The sequence below is a fragment of the Culex pipiens genome, chromosome 3 (genome assembly GCF_016801865.2).
Source record: "Culex pipiens pallens isolate TS chromosome 3, TS_CPP_V2, whole genome shotgun sequence".
NCBI classification, from domain to species: domain Eukaryota; kingdom Metazoa; phylum Arthropoda; class Insecta; order Diptera; family Culicidae; genus Culex; species Culex pipiens.
In genome coordinates, this window is record NC_068939.1 from 71,243,476 (window position 1) to 71,270,816 (window position 27,341).

The 27,341-nt window shown below is 37.2% G+C and overlaps 1 protein-coding gene across 1 annotated transcript in view; it reads left to right on the forward strand.

Annotated features, from left to right (window-relative positions):
• Nucleotides 1–3,246: 3,246 nt before the first annotated feature.
• The window catches only part of LOC120419526 (dendritic arbor reduction protein 1-like), a 200,997-nt gene continuing 176,902 nt past the window's right edge, over nt 3,247–27,341 (forward strand). The window contains exon 1 of the mRNA XM_039582238.2: nt 3,247–4,188. Within this exon, the coding sequence (XP_039438172.1) occupies nt 4,135–4,188 (54 nt within the window). The 5' untranslated portion in view covers nt 3,247–4,134. The remainder of the gene's footprint in view (nt 4,189–27,341) is intronic.

Below are 27,341 nucleotides of genomic sequence, written 5' to 3' on the forward strand. Positions count from 1 at the left end.
TTTATCGATTACTATGCATTCAACTTGTCATCTACTCCCTACAACCAAATCTGAATTTCCAGACCAAAATTTGATTTTTTTTCATTTTCGGGACTTTTCGGGACAAATTATAAAAAAAATCCCGGGATTCGGGAATTCCTGGTTTTGGAAAAATCCCGGGATTTTTGTCCCGGGAAATTCCGGGATGGACGCACTATTGAATGCAGAATAGCTTAAGGAGATTTTTAAACAATAATAATTTTGACGTTTAAAACAATTAAACCACTCATAAACATTGATTGAAATAATATTATTTTCATTCAAATCTGTTTTAATCTGATAACATAAAAAATATAATGCTTATTTTTTATTCATGATTGCACTCCCATGAACTAAATATAAGAAATTAATATAATTAACATTCTCAAATTAATCAAAAGAGAGTACTTTTGCAAACAAGTTTAAAAACATTGGATTTCTATTTCATCCACATCCACCAACAATAGCCAAACTTCCCACAGGAGGAGAATTACTCACCGGTTGAGAAATTAATTTTGATTGTTGTAAAAAAAGGCAACAACAAAAACTTTTGGAAAAATCTCATTGATTTTTTTATGGTTTAAACGATAAAACCGTTGCCTCCATTTACTTCTCTAAGTTATAGTCACGAATGAGAACAGAAAAAAAATAAAATTTAATATCCTTTTCTTTTTTTACGAATAACAGTTGCCTTAAGAAAATTAAACACTTTTCCTTTGAACGTAAAAAGAAATCCTTGACAAGCCTCTTTGGACATTTGAAATGATTTTGTCTTACTACAGGAATGAAATAATAAAAACTTTTGGCAGCAGCAAAACTATAGTTTTTTTTGTAGCAAGATTTTTTTTTATTTAAATAAACAATTCTTTTCCTAACTTGAACCTAAGCAAAAGCCGATAGAATCGTAGAGATTAAATGTTATTTTAGGCATGAAAATTATCAAAAACAAAGAAAGTTTGAAGTATCAAACATTATATACAAAAAACAAACACAAAATCAATTGTATTTTTGTGCAAGCTTAAATAAAAAACTTGTTTGCTTTCCATTTCAATCGCATTCTCTCTAAAGATTCCACAGTGGTCCAGATCGCAAAATTAAGTAGAAAACGGATTTTCCAAAAAAATGTAAAGTGCAATTTTAAAACTCAAATTCGATCATCCCACATATTCGGAACAGTTTACAGATCGGTCAGTGTTAATAAAAAACATAGAAAATCGATAATTGAATATTATGATTCACTTCCAGAGTTTTTTTTTTTTGAAAAGGACCAATAAACTATTGTCTTTCATATGTTTATAGGACCTAATAAAAAAAACTCTAGACTTAAATCTTCAGTCGACGTCGTTGTACTATCTTGTCGCATCCGCCATTTCGACGTTCCGAGAAAAACGCGTTTTAATGTTTGACCTTGAATTGAATACAGAGCACGCAATATAACGAACGAACGAAGTTGACTTTATAGCTGTCGGCCACCATTGCTAGTACCAACCACTAGTGTCTTCCTTTTTATCTACAAGGACTTCGCCGCCCTGGGCTCCTAAGTGTATGAAAGTATGGCACGGAGCGACGGCGCCGAATACCCATATTTACACAAAGAATTTTAGAGCGCCCGCCGCGGGATTCGAACCGGCGACCTCTGGATTGTGAGTCCAGTGCGCGGTCCGATTGATCCACACGGGCGGGACAGTGACGCAATATAAACAATAACAAAAACGTTTTGTTTGGCTGACCATTCTGTGCATTGTCCCGAAGTTTGGTTGAAGTTTTGCTTTTAAAGTGATTGCTGGAGTCCCGAGTTATAATTACACATGTTTACAGTAGTCTAACTTGTACGTGCGTCAAACGCGTTCTGACCTGAAATCCCTTTGGCCAGTTGTCGCTTTTACATCAATTTTCAAAGAGTGACAAGATGAAAAAAATGCACGGAGTATTTTCGGTTTTTATTGAATATCTCAGGATTGAAATCGAATTTTGGGGATCTGTCAAGGTCAAAAGGTGAGGCATTGTTAGCTGCCCGAAATGGCATTCTTAACTCAATTTGGCCCAGAATGCACGTGCGACGGCGACGATGTGAGAGCTTTTCTTGTAAGTTCAAGTTTTTAAAGAAAAACATTGTCAAGGGTCAATCCACAAATTCGGTACATTTTTTTCACGGATGTAAACAAACTTTGGTTCTATCTAGGAGAACTTTTTTTCACAAAATAATGTCTTCACACAATAAAACCAATGAATTTCAAGCATAGTTATGTTTTATGAATGGTCTGATAACTGTTTTGTGAAAATGTCAATTAAATTCAGGTGTTCCACAATTGCTATAGGCACATTAACATCCCACAAATATGGAACAGGCAATTTGGAGGCAGTATTTTGCTGTTGTAGGTAAATTAGTCTTTAAATGCACTTTTTTTTGTTTTAAAACAACTGCTTTTACCAGTGAAAAGCAAGAGAATGTTAAAATAAAGGTCTGAATCGGCTCTCAGAATTGCCAAAACCAAAGTGTCCAAATATCGATTTTGGTCACATAGCAGGTTTCAATGTAGAATAATCATTTAACCAACAAAAACTTAATAATACGACAAATCATCGATTTTTATACTCAATTGTGGAGACCACTTTTTTTCTGGAAAATTCGATATTTTCAATTCTAATTATCTCGAGTTTCAAAAACTAATAACCTGAGATTTTTTCAGATTAAATAATATAAACAAAAAAACTGATTCGAGTAAAGTGCTGTCCACCAAACGTATGCTGAAATTTAAAACCAAACCACCAATACTACACTTAACAACAGGTGGTCACCACCCACCAAAAAGATGCAAAACAAAAAAACAAGCGGTCCGTTACACTTAATGAAACCCCTCTCAAAAGAGACGAGCCAAACCGCATCCCCACCTGAAGATCATCTTCCACGCGCGCATCACCAGTAGATCACCACACGCATCAAACGGCACCACAGACAAGACGCGTGCCGCGATGTCTGAATGAAGTCTCACCTGAACGATCTAGTGTTCCCCCTCTAACGTACAGCGTTCAACGGCTGCAGTTGAAACGGGACCACTCTACCACCACCTCAGAACAAGAAAGAGAGCGGTGATACGCCACAGGTGAGCGAGGGTCTCTTTCGTCGACTTCGCTCGGGCGGCTGTTTTGTGCCGTTTTTCAGCCGCCGCTCACTTTTTGAACTCGCGGGGACTCTACGGAGACCTACGAAGTCCAAGCGGCGGCTTGCCGGTGTTCAGTGTCGGTTCGACTGGCGGTGAGTTCGTACACACAGCGCACAGACACGTGTCCGTAGTTGCGGTGAGTTCAGGAAGAGGAGTTCGTGTTTTTCATTTTTGTGCTGGCGTTTAAATCTGTCGCGTGCACGTTTTGGAGAGAAAGAGAGAGAAGGTCTACGCCCACGTGCGTGCGGATCAGCGTGGATCAGCGGATGCTGTACCTGTACATCACACAGCTCACGGAAGCTGAAAGAAGCTGGTGACCTGCAGACGTTTGTCGGCAACTACGTAACCGGAGGCTACGGAAGAACGGTGGAACGCTATAGGTGTGAAACTGAAGAAACAAAAAGTTAATCGATTTTGATGTGGCCAATTTACCGCCGTCATTAGGGAAGAGGGTAACTTCCCTGGCAGTAGTAGCGACAGAGTGAAGATCCGGAGAAGAAGAGTGCTGAACACAGGCGGAACAACCTTTCTTTTCGGCGCTCAAGTGGTTCAAAGTGGTTCAAATTGAGCATAAAACATGAAAACAAGCCGGTGATTGATAGCATTAGGGCTGCTGCTCAATAGTTTACACCTCCTGGGAAGAAACCATCGGAGAAGAGAGTTTTGTGAGGAGGTCCAAATTAAGGGTGATGATTTTACGTGCTGGATGATAAATGGATAGCTGAAGCAAACGGGTGGTCCAGATCTTCAACGCATCGAAGACTGCTTGGGAAGATCGAAGAAGAAAGTGAGAGTTGTGAATTAACATCAACAATTGTGAGTGTGTTTCTGAAGGGATTGCTCGACTGGACGAGGTGAAGAAGGAGTGATCTGTTTGCAGTTATTGCATAGTGTAGCAAATCGTGAAGAGAAGCTGCGCATTTGTCGTCCACGCCGTTTGGGTTGGACGTTTATGGATACAATAGGCGATCAGATTGTACCGTCGCCAAGCTTTTGGGTAATGCAGGTTAGTCAAGATTTTTTTTTTCTTTTTTGACAAGTTGTTTAGCAAATATTGAAGTTAGAGCTAACAAGACTGTTAAGTTATTACCTGTTATGAATAAGTTGTTTGAATAGTGAAAATCACCAAATTTGATATCCGGAACTGGCTTGGACGACTTTGTCCAAATCAGTGTCATTCGCTCCGAGTTCCTATTAGTTTTTTTTTAATATTGTCAGCAGGGTTGCCAGGTTGCCAGATAAATCTGGGAATGCCAGATTTTTCAAGTGTCAGCCAGAATAAAGATTTACTCTTCTCTGTGCCAGATATTGACAGATTTTGCCAGATTTTTAACACTATGCCCATTTTAAACATATTTTTTAATTAAAATAAACTTATTTAATTGAAAATCAAACAAAAACAGAATGTGATTTTCAAAAAGAAGATGTAAATTAAATATTTTTGAGGTCATAAAATCAGTTAAACCATCTTAATTCTACAAATTTTTGAATCAATTCAATTTCCCCTCCCCTTTAACACTCAAAATTGTTAAATTTTCGTCTGCCAGATTTTCCCAGATTTTTAATCAATATTTTGCCAGATTTTTCTAATTTTGACCTGGTAACCCTGATTGTCAGTGACATTTATTGACATTGGGTCTGGGGGTTGAGATTGGGTCAAAGTCATTTTTTTACGGATTTTACCATTTCTTGGGTTCTTCTTAATAAAACAATAAAACTAAATTCAGTTAAAAGGGTTGTGTAGGGGACTTCTTAAGATGACATAGCTGAAAAAATCTCGTTTTGGTAGCTGTCTAAGTCTAAGCTGTTATTTACTTCGTTTTTGTTATTAACAAATTACGAGAGGTGTATCGTTTTTTAACCCATAGTCACCCCTACTGACGATGTTATTGAAATAAGTCGAATATTTAAAAAAAAAACAATTTTGGTTAGAATTGCAAAATTTGTAAAATGGATGTGTTTTATAAGATAACCTGTAATGTTATACATTTTTAGAAAGGTACTCTAAAATCCTTTTGCTATCGTAGGTATATTTATTATATTTTATGTAAGGCAGTTGATTTTTGGCTACTTGATGAGTTTTTAAGTTAGCTTTAGAATTCTGATATTAAATTCATAATTTGTAGAGTGTACATTTGAAGGCTGAATGAATGTGAGGAAAGCACCAATCACTAAAAGGTGAATTTTGAAACGTTTTGAGAGTAAAACGATTTTTGTAAGTTTATTTCTTTCTTTAAAATTAAAAAAAGAACCGTAATCCGAAGAAACTTCGATGGAATTTTGATATATTCCACATTTATTGATAAATCAATAAGGTTTGTTTCAAGATGACTTTGACAGTTACTGTGTTTCTTACAAGTTTAAGATTAAAAGTGTGCCAAATTGAATTAAGTACATCAAATGGGCCATAAACAAAATTGTTTTTTTTTATTAAATTTCAAAAATTCACATGAAAATGTGTTTTAAATTTATATATGTGTTTTAAATTTATATATGACCCATACCGAAATTCGGTTGTATAAAATCACACAGTGCTCAAAACATACAACATTGTTCAGCAAAGTTGTAATTTATGAGTTTCTCTACCTAGGAAAAAATGTTTGAGTGGTTGTTAATGGCCTTTTTGACGACCTAGAACATCCTGAAAACCTGAAATTTGGAATCTTCCGAAATTTTTGAATAAAAATCAAGCTAACAACGATTTTTCCAGGCAAATGAAGTTAAGTTATAACCAGCCACAACCTCGCGACCATTTGGCACCACTTCGATCCCTTTGGATCTCCTTTGGGATGTTCTGGGTCCTCCAAAGTGTCCTGGAATACAGATCTTGGAGTCTACCGCCGTAACAACAAGATTCTACCAAGTTTCCGATTATGGTTCATATTCCGTGATGTCCCTGGGACCCTTTGGCAACACTCTGCATTCCAGGACACTTTGGAGGACCCAGAACATCACAAAAGTGATTCACATAGCTCAGAGTGTTGCCAAGGGGTCCCAGGGACATCACTGAATATGAACCATAATCGTAAACTTGCTAGAATCTTGTTGCTACGGTGGTAGACTCCAAGATCTGTATTACAGGACACTTTGGAGGACCCAGAACGTCCAATAATGAAATGTAACTTTTTTTGCCTGTTTCTGTTTAGTTATGTAAAAATTTAAGTACTGATACCAAAATTTTAGAATAACACAGCTCAGAAAAATTCAGGCCTGAAAGGGTTAAAATCCAAAAAATTCAAAATGCCAATGACACATTCTCCGGCAATGTACACCTTAGGATGAAATTTTGAAAAGCGTGTATGAGCTATTTGGATATTTTTCCTCGATTCTAGACTACTTGAAGCTTCAAAAATCATGGTTTTCATTAATTGAACTTTTGAATATCATTATGTACAAGTTGATTAAGTTATGCAACAATTTGTGATAAAATCAGCGTTTTAAAACATTTTTCTAAAAACTCCTGGTTTTCAGCGAAATAAAATCCAAAAATTATTCTTTTAATTGCATTTTGTAGGTTTTTGGATGTACTAAACGGAAATGTCATGGATTTACAGTTTATCTTAAGTTAAGTATTTTTTCAAACTAGTGTAAGTTTACCATTTTATTGCGTTGCAACGTCACGAAAAAGGGACAGTTGTTTATGTCAACAGAAAACTAAACATTCAATCATTTTGATATTTCGGATGCTCTTTGTACTTGGAAAGAGCTTTCAAATGCAACCTAGAGCGACTAAATTGGTTGTCTAGATCCAAAGTTACAACAGGTTTAAGTTTGCGTTGCAACGTCACGAAATTTTAAATCATATTGGTCACATGGCAAAAAAGGTGTATGCGTAGTTGATTGTTGGAGATCAAAGGATAATAAATATTATATATGTTTTATATAATGTTTTCGAGCCTATTTACAGAAAAATTGTACATGGGTCATTCACAAATTCCGTCACTTAGGTTTGTAGCAACTCGAAAAAAGTAGGTATTTTATAAAACTTGTTGAGTAAATCAAAAGAGACCGATGTTCACAATGGGGAAAAATTCTATAACTTTCAAATAAATAATCACGTGGTTACTGGATTGCCCCTTTATGATAAACTGATTTATGTGAGGGTTCATTCTAATACAACGCAACGAATTTTTTTATCGCACACCCTTATGTAGGTCAATTTACGATGAAATTCACCAAACAATAATAATCACGTGATTCGATTGTTTTTTTACAAACGTTTGTCACTTTGTTGTTGGACGAACCCTTACCTAAATAAGTTGTATGTAAAGTTTAGTTGTTCGCAATTAAAAATGTTATGTTGCGCAGGTAAACAGTTTTATTATTTCCTCAAATCTTCTATATATATAAAAAAATTCGACGGTTTTGTTCGAAAGCGAATCAGTTCAATACGGAGAGTCGGATCGAGGTGGTCTTTGTTGCGTTGGGTTCGTATAAGCCCAAGGAAGGTTCTTACGCCAAAAAGTAACAACTTTGGCCACTCTGGAACCGATTCCGGAAGGTCTGCAGATTGTATGGGAAAAGTAACGTAAAATCAAATTTTGATCACAGGAGGCTGAATTAGCAAACAAGCATTAAACGTCAGGAAAATTAAAAAGGGCAAGACGAAGTTTGCCGGGAAGAGCTTGTTTAATTTAAAAAGCACAAAAGTCAACAAAATAAGTTACGTTGTTTGCAGATCACCCCTTAGGGGCCATCAACAAACGATATGGGCACTTTAGTTAAAAATTTCTGCCCTCCTGAAAACTTGAAGCTCCATACCTCCCTTCTAAAACTTCCACGTGTTTTATAAATTTCCCAAAACGATTAAAATATTAAGGGAGCGTTCTTGCATTACGTAACAAAACATTTATATATTTAGACCCCCTCCACCCCCTGGTAATACATTTCCGATACATTTTTTTTGTATAAATCCTCGAACCCCGCCCCCCTCCCCCTTGATATTACGGCGTTACGTAATGCATGGACGCCCCATAACATGGATAGAGGAGGTGGGAGTGGGGAGGGGGGGGGGGGTGGCTGTCCTTCGTGATAATGGAATAATACAAATATTTTTTTTACTTTGAAAATGCTTGGAAAACTTCGTATATCGTACTGCTACTGTGAAAGCGGTATAGGGGGAGGGGGGGGGGTCTAACATGGGCGGGCCAATCAATTCACATGTCCTTGTACTGTCTATTAATGTCTTATAATAAAATCATAATCTCAAGTTGCTCAAACTAACAAAAACTATGATTTATTTTGAAACTAAAATTTCGTGACGTTGCAACGCAACGAAAAACCCTGTTTTCAAAAACAGTGCGTTGCAACGTCACGAAATGTTAATGGTCTTTAAAAATCGAGGTTTGATTTTTTCGAAAAACTAATGATTGCATTCGATTTGTTGGCCAATTTTACACTAGAAATGGAAGAAGAACTCCAAATTTGCCATTTAACAGAGCAGAGTTAATGGCGAAACATGAATTGGGTCAGGATTGAGAAAAAGTCACGCGTTGCAACGTCACGCTACATATTCCCCTCTCAAAAATAGAATATTCGCTTAAAATAATGTTTCAACATTGTTTCTTATAGGAAATTTAATGTACTTTCCGAATCTGTAATAACATATGTACCTTTTCAATGTATTTTTTTAGTTACAGCCGAAATACTGAAAAAAGAAAAGTCAAAGCGTTGCAACGTCACGGCGGAATGTGTCCAATACATTAAACAAATATTTTAGATTTTCTGTTTCCATATCATTTTAAACTTGTTAGGCTGATACAAAAATTATAAAAGGTTTTTGTCCCTCGACTCTCCATTCATTTTTTTATTCATTTCGTCAAACATACACAAAATGCTTTATACATTTTTACAGTTATGCTTTTGACCGAGTCACGTAGCCTAGTGGTAACGCTTCCGCCTCGTAAGCGGTAGATCGGGGTTCAAATCCCGACTCGGACCTACACAACTGGTGATCGTTTCTCTTCTGGATTCGATTGCTTAGTAAAGGGAAGGTAGTGCATCGTCAAAAGCTGGACCTTATCAATGACACCTTAGGAAGGCGACTTATGGAATGTTAACATTAATCTTAACATGTTAACATTAGTTGAGTTAAAAACTGCCACTGAATCCGCTTTGTAAATGCCGGCCCCGATACTCTTCAAGGGTGTTCCCCTCAGGAACTGGGAAAGATTTACTTTTTTTTACCAAAAATTGTAAAATATCAATAAAATTATAAATTTCTTTTTCCTGATGTTTTTTGTCAGTTTCCGATTTTTGGTCTTAAAATTAATAAAATTGCAAAAAATCCAATAGTGTCATTTTTGATAAAAAAAAACAAAAAAAAATAACACAATGTATTTAAAATTGTTCACAATTAGAGGGTGACGATTCTCGAGATTTTCAATTTCCCGGGAATCGAGAGTTGAATTTGGCCATTTCCCGGGAATTCCCGGTACCCGGGAGTTTTTTTTCTACACCAATAGTGGCAATAATTTCTTTTCAATCAATTAAGTTACATTTAACCCATACTTATTCTATGAAACGTTAACTTCAGTATCCTCTTTATATGAGGAACTATATCTACCTTTTGATTATTATTTTTTACTGAATCTGCATATGCAAGATCGTTTCTTGTGATTTTTGGTACTCAAAATTGTAGTTTGAAATGTTATCGAATCTTTATTCGCACTGAGTGATTTTTCAAAAGTTTCACAAGCTTGTTGCAAAATTTTTGTGAAGTAAAAAAAAGCTTATATATAATTTCCCAGAATCGAGATATTTGCAATGCAACGAATTAAAAAAAAACAATTTAAACTTTTCCCGGGAGTCTCGACCAAATTTCCCGGGAATCGAGAGGCCCAAAAATGGTCGATTTCCCGGGAATTCCCGCTCGTCACCATCTATTCACGAAAGTCTCCAAAAAATCTAAAAATATAGTCCGTTTACTTCGAACACTATTTTTCAATCTCAATCTGATTACATTCTATTCCTTTCGTACTCAATTCGCATTTTCAATTTTGCAAAAAATAAAAATAAAGACATTGACACTCCACTATCGATACTCTCCGGTTTACGGTAGCTGTTTTATTTCACTTTATGTATCTTTTATTATCGTATGTTTTTGCAATATTTAAAAAAAAGCAACTCTTTGAATTAATGTTTAAAGTAGATAAGTTTTTCATGGTTTTTCGGCATTTTATAAATTATAACTTAATTTTATAATTATACTATGCGTCAAATATCAATATAATTCAAAAAATAAATTCAATCATAAATTTTGACGTAATTATGTAATCTGGTTGATCAAATTTGACTTGTCTATTTCTCAACTTGCTGATTTTTCATATGAATCATGTTTGCGAACATGGATGGAGTAGTTCGTTGATATTCTGTCTTGGACGGATATACATTTAGAAAATTTCAGAATACACTTTCCTCTGTTGTGGACAGTTGTCAATTTAGGTATGAGACGTGGGTAATTGCCAACCCATTATTTGAGTAATTTTATTAAAATAATGTGTAAAAATGTGAAATTCAACACTAACTGATGAAAATTCCACCAGTTTCGTTTACAGCGTTTTTTAAAATGATTTTTCTTCATAAAATATCCTATGGGTATCATGTACATATCCATAAAATGTCTTATTATTATACCTTGAGAGACTTAAAATACAGTGCAACCTCTTTTTACGCGATGCGTTACGTATTTCTAATTTGTCACTTCTCTGGAACAACGCAACAATTTTGCAATTTTTTAAAGCAATTTGTAGGTTTTGTTCAGATTTACAAAACGCTTGCAAAAATATTATATGGTTTTAGAGAAATCTACGAAACAAAAAGCGTAACGCCACCGCATAAAAAGAAGTTTCTCTGTATAATATTTGTCTGATATTTGACCCCCAATAAAAAAAAATCCAAAGCTAAATTTATCAGATTTATAGCTATATTTGTAATTACCAAAAAACTTCAAGCTCAAAGAACCAACGTACACCCAACTGGCAGTCGCATGATTGTGATGCATGGCGGCATGAAAGTATATCAGAATCTGCATGAAATCTGTCCTCATGCATTTTTTGCGATATAGGAGTATGACATTTTTGCCCCTTACCGACAATTATCGACATTACCGACGGCTTTTTGGTTGTATTTCACAAAAAAAAAACACTTATGAGAACGAGGATTGAACCACCAACTTCTTGGTTATTGATCCGACACGCTACCACCGCGCCAAGGACGCTTGATGATAAGTGAGTGAAAGAGCACCAACATATGCTTCTCTTTGGAGTGTTTCTCGGGGACGGGCCAGCATTATATGTGTTGGTGAGAACTGCAGATCGCTGGAATTTTTACATGCGGGCAAAAATTATCTACGGGCTTGCTGCAAAAAATGTTATAAAATGTGACATTTTCTGCAGCAAATCCAATGTTACAGATTTTGAGATATATTTTTCCTTTGGGTGATAGTAAAACTTTTTGTTTGTTACATACGGAATCGACGTAACACCTTATAATGTGGCCCTCTTAAACCTTGCGGTTTCGACAACGGATCCACAGGCGTGTATCGTTCTTTTTGCGACAAGACTCCGCCTCCCGGGTCTCCTAACTGTGAAGGTATGGGCACGGGGAGAGAATTTTTTGCGTCCGCCTCGGGACTGCTTTGCTTTGCTTGTTAAAATTTTTAATAAAAATTAAAATAATAAAAATACAGCTATACAGCTGAACTAAAAGGTTTACAATTTTTTTTCAATCCTGGACCATATGACATCGAAACGAAACTATTGGCACTACGCCCCCCGGGGCATGGCCTTCCTCTAACGTGGGATTTCTGCTCCAGCGCCTCTGACGAGACAGGAGAAACCGGGACCGACGTTTTACTTCACCATCCGATAGAAGCTCAGTGGATAAGGCGGGAATCGAACCCGCGTCTCATAGCATCATCGGGATCGGCAGCCGAAGCCGCTACCCCTGCGCCACGAGACCCACATATGACATCATGATATTTAAATATATTTTCGAAGCATTCACATCGTAGAAAATAGTTTGTAGAACAAGTTCACAAAAAAGAATTAGCTTTGGTTCGATACAAGCTGAGAAATGCGCAATTTCATAAAATAAAAAGTGAAATTTGCAATTCCCTTTCACATGATAAACACCATATTGAGCTCTTGCAACTTCTAACAAAAAAAAAACCAGAACTGTCATTGAAATTTCCCAAAATTTAAAAAATAAACTGCTTCAGTCATGCTCAAAGTGATAACAATGCAGTGCAATGACCTACAAAAAAGACAAAAATGACTCAGCTCGATGGGAAGCATGAAGTTGGGGTCCCTAGAAACACGTGCACTTTGAATTTTTCTAAATATGTGGGAGAAGCGAACAACCATGCCTCCCCTCGAGTAGAGCCTGCGTATTAATTTTGTTGGTCGGTGTTATCGGCAGAACAATGCATTTGAAATTGTTTTCAGTTGATTAAACGTTAGGGTGACAAGAAAAATTTAGAATTTTGGAAAATCTTAAGAGATACTCCCTGGCTCGATTTGTTAGATAAAAATAAGTAACTGTGTAAATTTTGACCTATATCAGTCAAAGTTTAGGGGTCGCTATTGAACTTTGAAGTTTGTAAAATCAAAAAAAAAACAAAATCAAAAAAGGTGGCGTTAAATGTGTAGGATCACTGCCAAGGGTGCGATTCTTATGTGAAATTATATGACAAACAACAAACAACTGATTTAACCATGACGAGTTATTTAAAGAAGAAATTTTTATATGAAGAGATTTTATTTCACCAACTTTAATGAGCCATAGCAATTATTCAACCTTAACCGATTTGGCTAAAAATTGGCACAGTTACTTATTTTAAACTCTAAAAAATATTTGCAATAGAAAATTTTGTTGCAAAAAAAAACATAACACCAACTAACACACTCATTTAACAACCTTAACTTTCAATAACATCAATAACTAGTGACGAGATTTAAAAAATTATGCAGAACTAATCTCGATACTAGCAGCAGCAAAATACTCTTTAGTCTCACCTAGCAAGACTTCATAAAGATATACTCGTCCCCGATGACACCTTCGTTGGAGGTTAGAGTAAATAAAATATTATTCACGGAGAGAAATCAATCGCAATAGAGGGGGGAAGTGGCTTTTGTGCACGCTTATGATAATTTTGTTTATCGCGGAATGGTCATTTGTTTGCACTCTCGACGACGACGACTGGACTTGATCACACACACGTGTGCCGAAGGTGTAAGAAACGTGGAGGCAAAACGCAAACGCAGACGCAGATTCAATGAATGGACACATTCCTTCATTCAGTGCGTCTCGCGATGCGTTTGAAATCTTCGCTTGTGCACGGGCTTGATTAGAAAGCCAACTCCTTTGATTGATTATGTAAATTAAATGTGTTGGTAAATAAATCATAATGTGCGATAGTGTGTTTATTAATCACTTCGGTCCGAGGGGCGTTAAGCGATGATCGTTTATCGTACGATTTGTGTGTGTGGTTCTTTTGAAAACTTATTTCGAAATATTGTGCAATTTACGTGTCGAAATTTTTCCAGGTGCATAAACCACGTGGCCTTCAAATTGGAAGCTTGGTTCGACTGAGCCGATTTGTCTAGCCTGTCCGAATCAAGTCAGATAAGAAGTAGAAAGAAGAAGACGTGGTTCCCCTCATTTGCCTACCCATGTCTTGTAAGAGGAATCGATAATTGATAGGAAGTTTATGCGAAACCAAAATCGTGTCAATCCATCAAACTAATCGATGTAATAACAGCAAACGAAAATCCCCAAAGAAACAGAAAAAGTGTTCGTAAAAAAAGCCCACAAAACTCAATCCATTGAAACCAACCGGACAGGAAGAGGGCAAGTCAGCGCAGACCTTACATCATCCGCTGAACCTCCCCGCCACGGCTAGTGAGTAACTTTTGGTGATTAGCCCCGAAAATGACAGAAGACAACATGTGTTAGCAGCCCCGTTGAGTGAGTAGCAGCCCGTTAGGGGCGTTATGATTGAGTACCCCTCGACACAGTACGAGGCTCGCACTAGACTGCACGGCTGGGGCCTCTCTACTATAGAGGTGACCTAGGTGGAGAGGCCCGGTTGATAAGAGTTCGGCTTTAATGGATGATGCGTGGGTGTCAGGCAAGGTTTGGCGTGGTTTCAGTCTGATAAGGGAGGGTGATTCGGTTTGTACTTGGAATTTACGGGCGAATCACTAAATTAATGTGCGATTTGTTGTAGAAACACTATAGAAATTAGATAATTAAAATTGAAATTTTCTAGCAATATTTTTGACAAAATAAAAAATCAACCGCGAATGCAGTTCACCAAGACCAAACCTCAAACCTTAATCACAATCCAAACATTCAAAGCTAAAATCGCATGGAAAGCCCCCGCCCAAAAAAAGCGCATAAGCTTGTGCGCGACAACGTATTAATCACCGCGTGGACGCATCCGTTCCGGTCTCCGGTCCGAGCTGAATAAGCCGGTCCAAGCCAAGTCAAACGAGCGCAGATAAGACGTACCCTGGACTCGCGTAAAAGTGTTTGCGCAAATTCGCGACAACGTGCGCGCAGAACACTTTGATGATAAAACTGTGTTCTCACAGGCTTGAACAGCTCAAGTCGCGAATGATCGCCAAAATGTGTTTTTCTTATGCTGTTGGTTGAATGTCTTAAACAGGTTATCATACTCATTTTACAGGTATCATACTCATTTTACTAATATTTTAATTATTTGTTTGCTCCGAAAAAGTTGATTTATTGTATTTTTATCGAATCTCAAAGCACGAGACTGCTTTGGGCATTTTGGGGACGGTTATAAGCCAATAGCTAACACTGGTATGGCTGTAAAAAAATTGAGATTGTAATTTTTTTCATACATTCACAAAACTATTACGATTTTTATTGAAACTTTATAACCATATTTTACTTTAAAAAATCAAATTATTCGCTCAAATTATTGCCTTGGCGTTCTCGATTACGAGATTCCTACTCGAAGTTAGGTGTCCGAAGGCTTGATTGTTGAGGCAATTGCAAACCTCTTTTTACACCTTAGCTTCCATCCACCCCGAGATTCGACCTGACGACCTTTGGATTGTTAGTCCAACGGCCTACAGGCGACTCCACCGAGAAAGGACCCAGGGAGACGACTCCTACACCTGGATTAAGCTAACGACCTAACCTCTAGGTTAGACCAGGGCCAACATTTACTTCCTCGTCCGACGGAAGGCTCGTTTCGAAAAATACCACCGAGACCTTGTCACTCCCTCATTTCTGAAGCACGCATGAGATCAGTACAAAAGAAGTTTTAGGAGTTGCAATGGTATTGGTTTCCCGTCCCCAAACCACAGAGAAGCAAACTACCTAAGGTTCGTTTCCAATGGAACCAATTTTTACTAATCGAGCCCTCCCAAATAAAGAAACATTCAAATTTTTACAAACAGAAAACACAGAGAGACTTGTTTAAACGTACTTACATCTATTTGGCGAATTAATAACTATTTGGCGTCCTTATCCACTAGATGGCGTGCCTAACCTAAGTGTGTTGTGTGAGTGTCAGAGTATCCCACGGCGGCTGCTCCAACGGTGAACTGCCCGGGCAGAATCCTGGTAGGCCACCGGCATCCTTGCGCCGGCCAACCGGTGCATTCCCCGCCGCTTCCGTCGGCAGGATGTCCCCATCGCACTCCACAACCACACCACAGCTTGGTCAGCCATGATGGAAAATTTAGCAGTAGAATAGAAGAGAAGGCCTGGCGGCACATTGTTTCGATTAGACAATGCCAGTGGGTCTCGTGGCGCAGGGGTAGCGGCTTCGGCTGCCGATCCCGATGATGCTATGAGACGCGGGTTCGATTCCCGCCTTATCCACTGAGCTTCTATCGGATGGTGAAGTAAAACGTCGGTCCCGGTTTCTCCTGTCTCGTCAGAGGCGCTGGAGCAGAAATCCCACGTTAGAGGAAGGCCATGCCCCGGGGGGCGTAGTGCCAATAGTTTCGTAGATGCTAATATGAGCCCTCGATCTTCAAGTTGGACGTTTAAGTGGAGTTCTTGGCTTACCGATCTCAGTGTTCAGTGCGTCTACTCAAAACGCCGCATTGCAATCCTCCGTAAAACAGTTAGTAGTTTCCTCATCCGCTCGTAGTTCGTTTTTCCACAATGTTCGACTCAGCTCTTACTGCCCACTGTGGCGAGACGGCTGTTCTTACACAGTACCGCAGCTCAAGCACATGCCCTCAGGGGCTAATCACGCTATCGGTCAGATTTCTTGAACGCGCACTCTTCTTTTTATCACTCGATCACACTTCCAGCGAGATTCGTGGACCTCCAGCCAAAAGCAACACTAGTCTGCTTGACGCTCAACCGATAACTACTAGCGATGCTAGTGTGATGTCCGCTTTTACTGCTTCTCCCTCGTGGGCTCAATCTCAACTTTCGCTGCTCAACTGGTGTTCGGCGATAAGGAGTTATCAGCTTCAGAGAGTGAGATCCAGCGTCGTTAGGGTGGACGCGCAATTCTAAACCTTGTTTATTCTTCGATCAGCCTTCTTGTCCACAATTGTGACCAAATTTCCATCAGTCAGTTTTGATGTGCTTTCTTCTCGAATGCCTTAACCGAGATCGTGTGCACCAGGGGATTACCAGGATTGATCGTCCAACAATTGGCTATGGACAATCTTATGATGATCTTTGTATAGTGTGCGTGTTGTTTGAGTAGTGGAATTTAACAGATTGTAGTAAAGAGAATTTCAATCTGACTTTATTCAGGATGGCCAAACTGACTGTTAACGCGGACAAAGGATAATCTGCTCGATCAGGTGATAAACGGTAGGTTACAACCTTCTGAGATCAAACCCAGGCCGACTGGGTGAGAAGCAACCACGCTTACCCCTACACCACGGGTCCCAAACATGATGCAAAGTATGATTTTTCTATTTAGCAATTCTCTATGAAATCGTTATTTTTTTTAATTTTAATTTTTGTATTTTTTAATCCAGCTGAAACTTTTTTTGAAGCCATTTTGCATCATTAGTTCGTTCATATAATTTTCCATACAAATTTGGCAGCTGTCCATACAAAAATGATGTGTGAAAATTCAAAAATCTGTATCTTTTGATGGAATTTTTTGATCGATTTGGTGTCTTCGGCAAAGTTGTAGGTATGGATAAGAACTACCAGAAAAAAATTATACACGGTAAAACAAATTTGGTGATTTTTAATTTAACTTTTTGTCACTAAAACTTGGTTTGCAAAAAAACTCTGTTTTTATTTTTTATTTTTTTTACCTGTTTTTATGTCCTCTAAAAATGCCAACTTTTCCTAAATTTCCAGGTTGTGCAAAAAATCTTTGAACGAGTTATGAATTTTTGAATCAAAACTGATTTAAAAAAAAATGAAATATTGGTCGCAAAAATTTTTTAACTTTATTTTTTATTAAATCAAGACTAACATTTCAAAAGGGTTAAACATTCAATATTGTTTCCCTTTTGAAATGTTATTCATGATTTAAGATTTTTGAAAATATTGTCTTTGAAAAGATCAGAAAATTTCACGAATGTTTCATATTTTAACATTGTAAATCTGACCATTAGTTGCTAAGATATCGAAGTTAGAAAATGGTGGGTTGTTTGTGTGAGGCTTAGAAAACATAAATTTTTCTGTTTTTAAACCATTGCATGGCAATATCTCAGCAACTAAGGGTCGTATCAACAAAGTTCAGAATAGCAAAGCATAGAAAATTTTCTCAGCTTTTCAAAAATATATTTAAAAGAAATGAAAAACTGCTAATATTTTCAAAAAAGTTACCTAAAAATGGCTTTAACGGTGCACATCAACCAAAGCTTTTGCACCAAGATTTTTGTTACAGACATTTTAGTATCTTCAAAACTACGGGTACCTACTATCGAAATATTTTTTAAATTCATCCCCTGAAGTACTGTCCACAAAGTAATTTACAACAAAGTTTTATTAATTTTACATGCCCGTTATTGCAGGATTGGGTCCGTCAGTTTGACCATTTTGAAATAAGAAGACAACAACTTCCTTCGTTGCTGTGCACCCTTAACTTGAAAACGGTGCACTTTATCAAAATTTCAGTTAAGTACTTTTTGATTGCAAATTTGATTTTACATCGAAAAATGAAGTTGAAAAATTTTTGCGACCAATATTTCGATTTTTTTGAGAAAATCAGTATTGATTCAAAAATCCATAACCCGGTCAAAGATTTTTTGCATTACCTGGACATTTCTGAAAAGTTGGCATTTTATGTCCCCAAAAAAAAATCATGAAAATAAAAATATAAAAATAGTGTTTTTTTGCAAATCAAGTTTTAGTGACAAAAAGTTAAATTAAAAATCACCAAATTTGTTTTACCGTGTATTATTTTTTTCAGTGTATTCCTTGTAGTCCTTGTAGTCCCGAGTCACCAAATCGATCAAAAAAATTCCTTCAAAAGATATAGATTTGATACATCATTTTTATATGGACAGTTGCCAAATTTGTATGGAAAATTATATGGACAAACTAATGATGCGAAATGGCTTCTTTGGGTATACCGAAGGCACCAAAAAAGTTTCAGCCAGATTAAAAAATACAAAAAAAATCGAATGACCGAAATCTGAGAGAATTGCTCTTATCAAATATTATCTAAGGCGTCATCCATAAAGTACGTCACGCTCTAGGGGGGTGGTCCGCGAGACCGTGACGTCACGCTAGATTATTTCTTGAATACTGAAAATTTAAGCTTAAAATATATATAAAAAATGTTTAATGTTTGATAAACTCAACTCTTAAATGATTTAATGGCTTTAAGAAACAGAGTTTTTTAAATGATAGAAAATTCAAAATTCGAGATCGAAAAACATCACAAATTGCTTTAAACACCATTACAGTTATGCTACTATAAAAAAATTGCAAAATATGAATGAACTTACAAAAAAAAATCTAGCGCTTTTGAGTCTGTGGTCCCAAACTTCACTTTTTTAAATTATTGAAAAGTATTTCATTTAACCTTCTAACGCCCATGGTAGCACCAGTGCACCAAGATTTTGACATCGAATTTCACGAAGCTATGGCAATATTTTCAAGTTGCTCTTTTTGAACATGTTTAAGTAGCATATAAACTAACTTCTCACCAAATTTCCACTTTTGAAATTTGCAATGGCCTCAAATTCTACCCATACCTTGCACATTAGGGTGCCCAGAATATGGGACTTTTTTCAAAACCTCGCTCCACAAGCTGAATATTGTTCCTTGAGCTATTTTAGGACTCTGGGCCAAATATGAGCAAAATCGGTCGGAGGTGAAGTTTGTATGGGAAAGATCGAAAAAATGTCTGGAAAACCCAAGTTTCTTACGGTTTGGTCTGCACGGTGCGCTACTTCCATCCAAATATTCCCAAAAGTGAGATTCTTATTGAAAATTTAATGCTCTACAACTTTGTAGAACATACCAAAGCTGTAAAACTCGATCCTGAAAAGTTATTAGCGATTTAAAAAAGTCATTTTTGTATGAAAAACAATTTTTCGCCAACTTTAGGCTCGGGTACCAATGGGTTAATCTCATCCAATTTCGCTCAAGATTTACACAGATGCTTAAAATAACCCAAAAAACCGTTTTCCGCTTGTGGAGCAGGGGGTCATTTTTCTGGGCACCCTACTGCACATGCATCGGATTGCAAAATCGATAAGACAGCAACAGTACAACAGGTACAACCTTAACGACAAAGAACAAGACAACTGTGAGGCAAAATAAAGGTAAACACCGAAATTTCCATCGCGCGTGTCCACGCGTGCACTAGCCGTGCGGTCGTCGCAACCGCGTCAAAAAGAGTCTCACATTGACACAACTAACACAGCAAGTTCCTTCGCTTGGCCGCGACAAGTTCATTGGAAAGTAAACATCGTAAAAGTGTTTCAAGTTGACGCGGCCGGCACCAAACCGCGCGCGGGAATTGATAGGAAGTTTCGAAACATTGACATTTTGGCTCGACTCGACGTTGGTGATCGATGTTTGCATTCGGATAAGCGCACGGATGTTGGGTTTCATATATATATTTTAATATTTGCACGACGCGCAAGGTGAATCACGCCGAGCTGGGTGGATTCTTGCGCAACGGTGTTTGCTGTCGAGAATTCTAGAAGAAGTTGGCAAAATGCCCTTATACGACCGGCAGCAGAACTTGCATGCAAAGCTTGCGCGCTGCAGTTCGAGCCCATCCTTTTGAAGTCGCGCAGTCTGTAGTTTCAGCGGTTCTGCAATTTTAGAGACTGATTGCGCGGAGGCGTTCTCATCCGTCTGTCCGCTGAGTTGGGTTGGATGTGTACAAGTTGTCGCGCTGACGGGTTCCTCCATGTGCCAAGTTTTGACGTAATTGTGTCAAATTGGATGGCGGGTTTGGAGACCTTCGGGGGTTCCCTTGAAATCTGTTATGAATTTGAAAATTCCTAAAACTTTCAAAACAACTACGTAGCTGACAAAATTACACTGACCTACAAAAAATAGATCAACTCGAGGGGAAGCATGAAGTTTGGGGTCTACAGAAACACGTGTACTTTGAATATTTCAAATATATTTAAACCGGACGCTTAAGAAATATACTTCGAGTCCTGCAAAACGATGTGGAAAATTAATTTATGTCAAAAAACGCGTAATAAAAAACCTTGGATCAATAACAATCGCTGACTTTTCACCTCAATTTTAAATACTAGCAACTTTCATTTATTCATGAAATATTGTAGCTTTCGCTATTCAGTGATTCAAATGTAGGAGGTCCTACATGTACAAAAGGGAAAACGGATACCTTAAAACTAACTTAAAAACATTTTGAGATGTTTTATTAATTTGTGCTCTTATTAATCGGCCTTATTGCAATGTTTTTTTTACGGAAATTAATTATTTTTTATTTAAGGGTGCACAGCAACGAAGGAAGTTGTTGTCTTTTTATTCCAAAATGGTCAAACTTACGGACCCAATCCTGCAATAACGGGAATGTAAAATTAATCAAACTTTGTTGTAAATTACTTTGTGGACAGTACTTTAGGGGATGAATAAAAAAATATTTCGATAGCACCCGAAGTTTTGAAGATACTAAATTGTCTGTAACAAAAATCTGGGTGCAAAAGCTCTGGTTGATGTGCACCGTTAAGGCTAGCAAAAAAGTTTTTTTTAAAACAATCAGTTGCAATCAATTTAAAATGCATTCCCCTGAGTTTCATTTTAATTGTGTTTAGGTTTATTAAAAAATCTGCAAAATTATTGTGAATTTTCGATGTACAGCAACCCAAACAGTTTTTTTCATTGCTAAAATTTTTGTTCTCGCCGAAACAAAAAAAAAATGTTGTCGCAAAAAGTTTTTTTTTTTCTATAATTTTTGTTTTTGTCAAATTTTACATTTTTTAAAAACTAATGATTGCAAATCAACTGAACTAATGTAAAATGAATTTTAAAACTTGTTATTTCAATATATTTTTTTTAGGATGGTTCTCGATTAGGGTGTTTTTTTTACAAAATTTCAACGTTAATTTTAGTGCAAGCAGCTGAAATCAGTTTAAAATGTACTCCCCTGCTTTCAGAATCATTTTAATCATGTTAAGGTTTATCTAAAAATCTTCAAAATTATTGTGAATTTTCGATTTACAGCAACCCAAACAGTTTTTTTATTGCTAAAATTTTTGTTCTCGCCAAATCATACATTTTTTGATTGCAAAACAACTGAACTCTTATTGAATGCATTTTGAACATTTTTTTTATTCAAGTGTTGAAACTATGGCTTGTTATTTGATATTTATATTTTTTTCATTTTTTTTGACAGTGTCACCGCTAGAGTAAGATTGATTTTGTATCAAGTATTCAAAAGAATTTTTGAGTAAAAATTTGACAATCTTAGTTTACATTTAATTACCTTATTATTAAGTTATCTGAAATTTCATGAGGATTTTAATTTAGTCGAATTGAAACCAAAAATGTCTTCTTGGATGTCTACAAGGCAAAAAATGGTGTTAATGTAAAGCAGAAAAGTCATCTTCCATTGGAGCAACTCTCTACGAAATCGGCCGATTTCGACCATTTTTATTTTTTGTATTTTTTGATTTGACTCAAACTTTGTGGGGGCCTTCCCTATGACCAAATAAGCTATTTTGTGTCATTGGTTCGCCCACACAAGTCTCCATACAATTTTGGCTGCTGTCCATACAAAAATGGTACGTAAATATTCAAACAGCTGTAACTTTTGAGTGAATTTTCTGATAAATGTTTTAGGAGACAAAAATCCGCAACTTGCTGAGTTGCTGAGATACAGCCGCTTTAAGAAAAAGAAACTCGAAAATTGATGTTTTTTTTAAGTTTCACCAAAACAACCCAACATTTTCTAATGTCGATATTTCAGCAACTAACGGTCCGATTTTTAATGTTAAACATGAAACATTCGTGAAATTTTCCGATCTTTTCGAAAAAAATATTTTTTTAATCTCGAAAATAAAAAAATACGTATTTTGGGAAATCCGCAATTTTTTTTCCATGTACCTATTTTTTTCTTAATAACTCAACAATACCTACAACTTTGATCAAAAAAATCACTCAAAAGTTACAGCTGTTTGAATATTTACGTACCATTTTTGTAAGGACAGCAGCCAAAATTGTATGGAGACTTGTATGGGTGAACCAATGACACAAAATAGCTTCTTTGGTCATAGAGAAGGCCCCCACAAAGTTTGAGTCAAATCAAAAAATACAAATGAAATCCATTTCCGGTTTTGGTAGAGAATTGCTCATTGTCATAACAGTTATAGGTAACTATAGGCTTGTAGTTTATTTTGTTTTGTTCCCCGAACAAACACAATTTTATTTCTCTTACTTCACTGATTATACTTTGGTAAATCTGTTGTTTAATATCTCAGTAAAACTAAATCGCTAAATCGTATTTATACTACCGTCAGTGGGGGTGACTATGGGTCAAAAAACGATACACCTCTCGTATTTTCTTAATAACAAAAACAATTTAAATAACATCAAAAATCTTTCAACGTAGATTTGTTCTTAGATAGTTTACTAACATTTTCCCAAAATATGGTGGATTTTGATGAACACTACCTTAAATGCCAATTGTTTGAAAATTAACCCAATCTCACCCCTTAGAGGGGGTGACATTGGGTCAAATGAAACTAAAATGATGCTCAAATACAACGATATGGTAAAAACAAGTCATCCAACAGTGTTTCTTGTTCGAGGGAATCGTATTGACATGCCACAATGTTTGAAGTGGAGATTTTCAAACATTTGGGTAGTTTTCGAGCAATTCTAACAAAAATAAAAGAAAAATGATTTTCCGAGAGGTAATTTTTGGCCAAAAACGTACCCCAACTTTAGACAGCTGCCAAAATAACAGGATTTGTTCTAGGAACGAGATTTTTTCAGCGAAGTCTTCTTATGATGTCCCCTACACAACCCTTTCAACAGAATTCATTTTCATTGAGAAGAACCTGAGAAATTGTAAATTCCGTAAAAAATCACTTTGACCCAATCTCACCCCCCAGACCCAATGTCACCCCCACTGACGGTACTCAAAGTTATTACTAAATCCTTTCCGATTTATTCAAAATTGATCTCAATACAAAAAAAATCTCTGTTTAATTCAATTTGATCCAAACAAAAAATAATAATTAAAACAAGCAAAAATATAAATCTGGGTAATCTTAGGCTAGTTTTTGCCCCTCGGCTCTGGTTGAGGGTCAAGGAGGGGGAAGCAATAAAAAATATAAAATATCATGCCTGGTTTTAATACAAATTTAAAGTTATGCAGCTGTAAAAAATAGCAACATTTCAACGAAATTATGAAATAATGTTGGTCTCTAGTTAAAATCTCATAGTTAATCTCAAACAAAGGGTTGTCGCTTAGGAACCTCCGAAACCCCCCACCAAAAGTGAGGGAGTCGTTGCAACAGTTGTCTCAGTGATTAATTATTTGTTTTTCAAGTCTCCTTCCTCTTCACTCTCATCTACCTGCCTTGATCCCAAACCCCGTAGAGCGAGCTGCATTCGACTCACCTCCCATGACTCTCGTGGAGTTTCTCCCCGGGCAGACTAGCCCCCCAGGCTGGTGACACCCGCTCTAGTGAGACACTGAGTAATAGGAAAATAAAATGTAAATAAACGACCACCATAAATCGAAAACGGAGCTTTCGAAATCGGCGATATCGACGACGAGTGCAGCGGTTATGGGCAACCCATTTGAAGAAGTTCTGGTTCCCACGTTGATCACCGCTGGTTGCGCTTCGGGTATTAATTTGAGGCAGGGAGGGTGATGCAACCTTAAAACAAGGGGACCGGAAAGCGGAAATAAGCTTTTTTTTTATCTGACCGTTTAGCGTGACACCCTTGAGTGAGGTTCGGTAATATTCAAATTGAGCAAACATGTTAAAAAGGGAATATTGGGAACACTTTTCGCGCTTCAACAGGTTGATCGGGGTCCCGTGTGATTTCAGAAGGGGGAAGTCCCCTCTTTTTCGAGGAAGTTCTTTCGCGCTTTCACACAATGTTAATGCACTTCCGGTCGGTGTCAGTCAGGCGTGGAAAATTTAGTTGGGAATCGATTGGAGTCGACAAGCGTGAAAGGTTCCGGAATTGATGGGCTTTGTTTTACTAACTGCTTTTGATAATATCATAAATGTCAGTTAAAATTGAATTCTACTTAAACAAGATTTCTTTTTCCGTGCCCGATTATTCACAAATGATGAAACTACACAATATTTACCAATCCATTTGAGCCACCATCAATCTGATGAGTCGGGAAGACGCCTCTTTTCGCCGGTGGGCTCCAGTTAATGTGTTAATTTATTTTCACGTGGCTCGTAAACAACGCCAAACATCGACACTTTGGCTAATGGCACCGAGAGAGGAAAAAAGGGGCGATCTGCCATCATCAGTAAGCAAGCTCAATTGCAACAGCTTTCATAAATTTGCAGTTGCACACCCCCAGCCAGCAGCAAATCTGGGCAGACTTCCTTTTGATGGCATAGATGTAAGGACGTGAAAGACACGTTTATTTTTATATATTCACAAAGGTTTATTAATCCATAAAAATCATATTTAATTGATTTAAAAGAAAAACAAAACAAATCTCTTAAATGAGCAATATCTGAAAAGTGTGTAGATATTGACAACTGATTTTGACTAAAGTTGCATACATTTTGAAGTAAAGCCAGTAAAAAATGTAATTTTTCTAATTAGTTAAGGTTTGACAGATAACGAAAAGTTATCATCACAACTAGATGGCGACAGTTTCAACAAAACTTCCCTTAAACAAACAAAAGTTTCGTCTGCTTGTCTGTGGTGATACCTACTTACAACTAAATTTAGAAGCTCTCCACACGGTTCGCGCTCATAAAGTGTTGTGTACCTACTAATTTCCGCGCACTTTTAGCACATACAGACACACACACGTACCAAGGGACGGAGTCATTATTCGGGGTTTCGGTGTGGGTTGGTGCCGGATGAGTGATTGCAGCTTCGAGGCACCATTTCGTCTGTGAGTGATGATGATTCAACCGGGGTCTCTGCTGGGGCATGTTGTATGTGTGCGCGCCGGGTTGATTTCAATGATTTCGACATCGGTGCGCGAGTGCGCATTTAGAACAACGATTTGCCCCCAAGGGGACTGCAAAGATATAGTCACGGTCGAGGTATTGAAGGGCCCGCTGTCTGGTACAGGTTTAAGAATAATCTGACTCTTGAAGCTTGACGCATTTTTTCAAATACTTCAAGCCACTTTTTTGAATTCTAGGAAAATAAAATGGATTTTGAATTAAATTGAGCAAATATCTACATCAAACTCAAAAATTGAGACTTATTCTGAGAAAACTGATACATCTCTCTACCAAACGGTCTCTTTCTTTGTCATTTCTACGCTCTCAAATTGCTCTATGACGACGCGACACATTTAAATGTGTATAAGTGACTGAAGTTCAATGAGCGTGTACGTAATTCTGCTCAATCAAACACTGTTGAAATTTACACTATACATTATCACATTATAAATAATTGAAAATAAAATGAATCTTTTTTTTCATTTCAGGTCAGTATTTTTGGAAATTCATCATATTGTGAAGAAACCAAGATTCGTCCAGAAAAACCGGTAAAACAAATCACCAGATATTACCCAAAAATTCAACTAGAATCAACGCTCTGAATTTCATCACGCTTCAAAGCGATCGATATTTATGGCTCCGGAAATTGAGGAAAAAAGCAGCTCTTAAACCTCCTCCCCCAACTTTCCCACTATCTCACCTTCTACCTCTTGACACATGTCTGGATCGATTTTCCACGACACACCATCGCGATTTCTGGATGGCCGGACGAAAAAAAACGTTGACTTGACAGACAGTTCACATTTCGTGGTTCGGTGAGTAGCGATTGTTCCGGCAAAAGTGTGACGATGGTTCAGCAAAGACTGAGTATCGATTTTCTGGCGGTGAGCATATATGTATCAGAATGTTACAGTCACTGTGTTTGCGCTATGTACACAATACTTACACAGGCAAACAACTTTACTTTGTTTCATCGGAATGACAAGAAATGTTTTTGGATGAGCTGATGAAACTTTAACTCAGAGAAAAAAAAAATCAAATTATTTTCTAGATATTGGCATTAGCCTTTGAATATATAAAGTATATAAAGTTTGAATTTATAAAGTAGTACTATAGTATAAAGTATAATTATCTTGTACAAAAATTAAAAATGTGTACATGAAAAATAACTACAAATCACTAACATCTACCTTGGTTGCTTCAGCCGGCGTTCAAAATGGCTTCCTCACTTTTTTGTGCTACAAGATAACAATAAAAATAAAATCCACCACAACATTAGCGTCGGCGCGTCTATTTCTGCCCTCCCCCCACTCATCAACAACCCACAGCCACATTTCCACCCACCACCCACCGTCAGTGAGAACCATTTTCATCCCACTCTGGCCGCCATCACGACGAAGAGAGAATTGAAGAAAAAAAGCAGTGCAGTGCCAGAGGGGTGGCTGGGAAAATCAACTAACAGAAGTAAGGAATGAGAGAAGGAAAGGGGGTCAGGAAAAGCGATGTGATTTCCTGCTCTTCCCACTCTCCCACTCTCACACGCAACCTCAGTAGGCACTCTGCAACCAAAAATGATGTTCTAAATGTC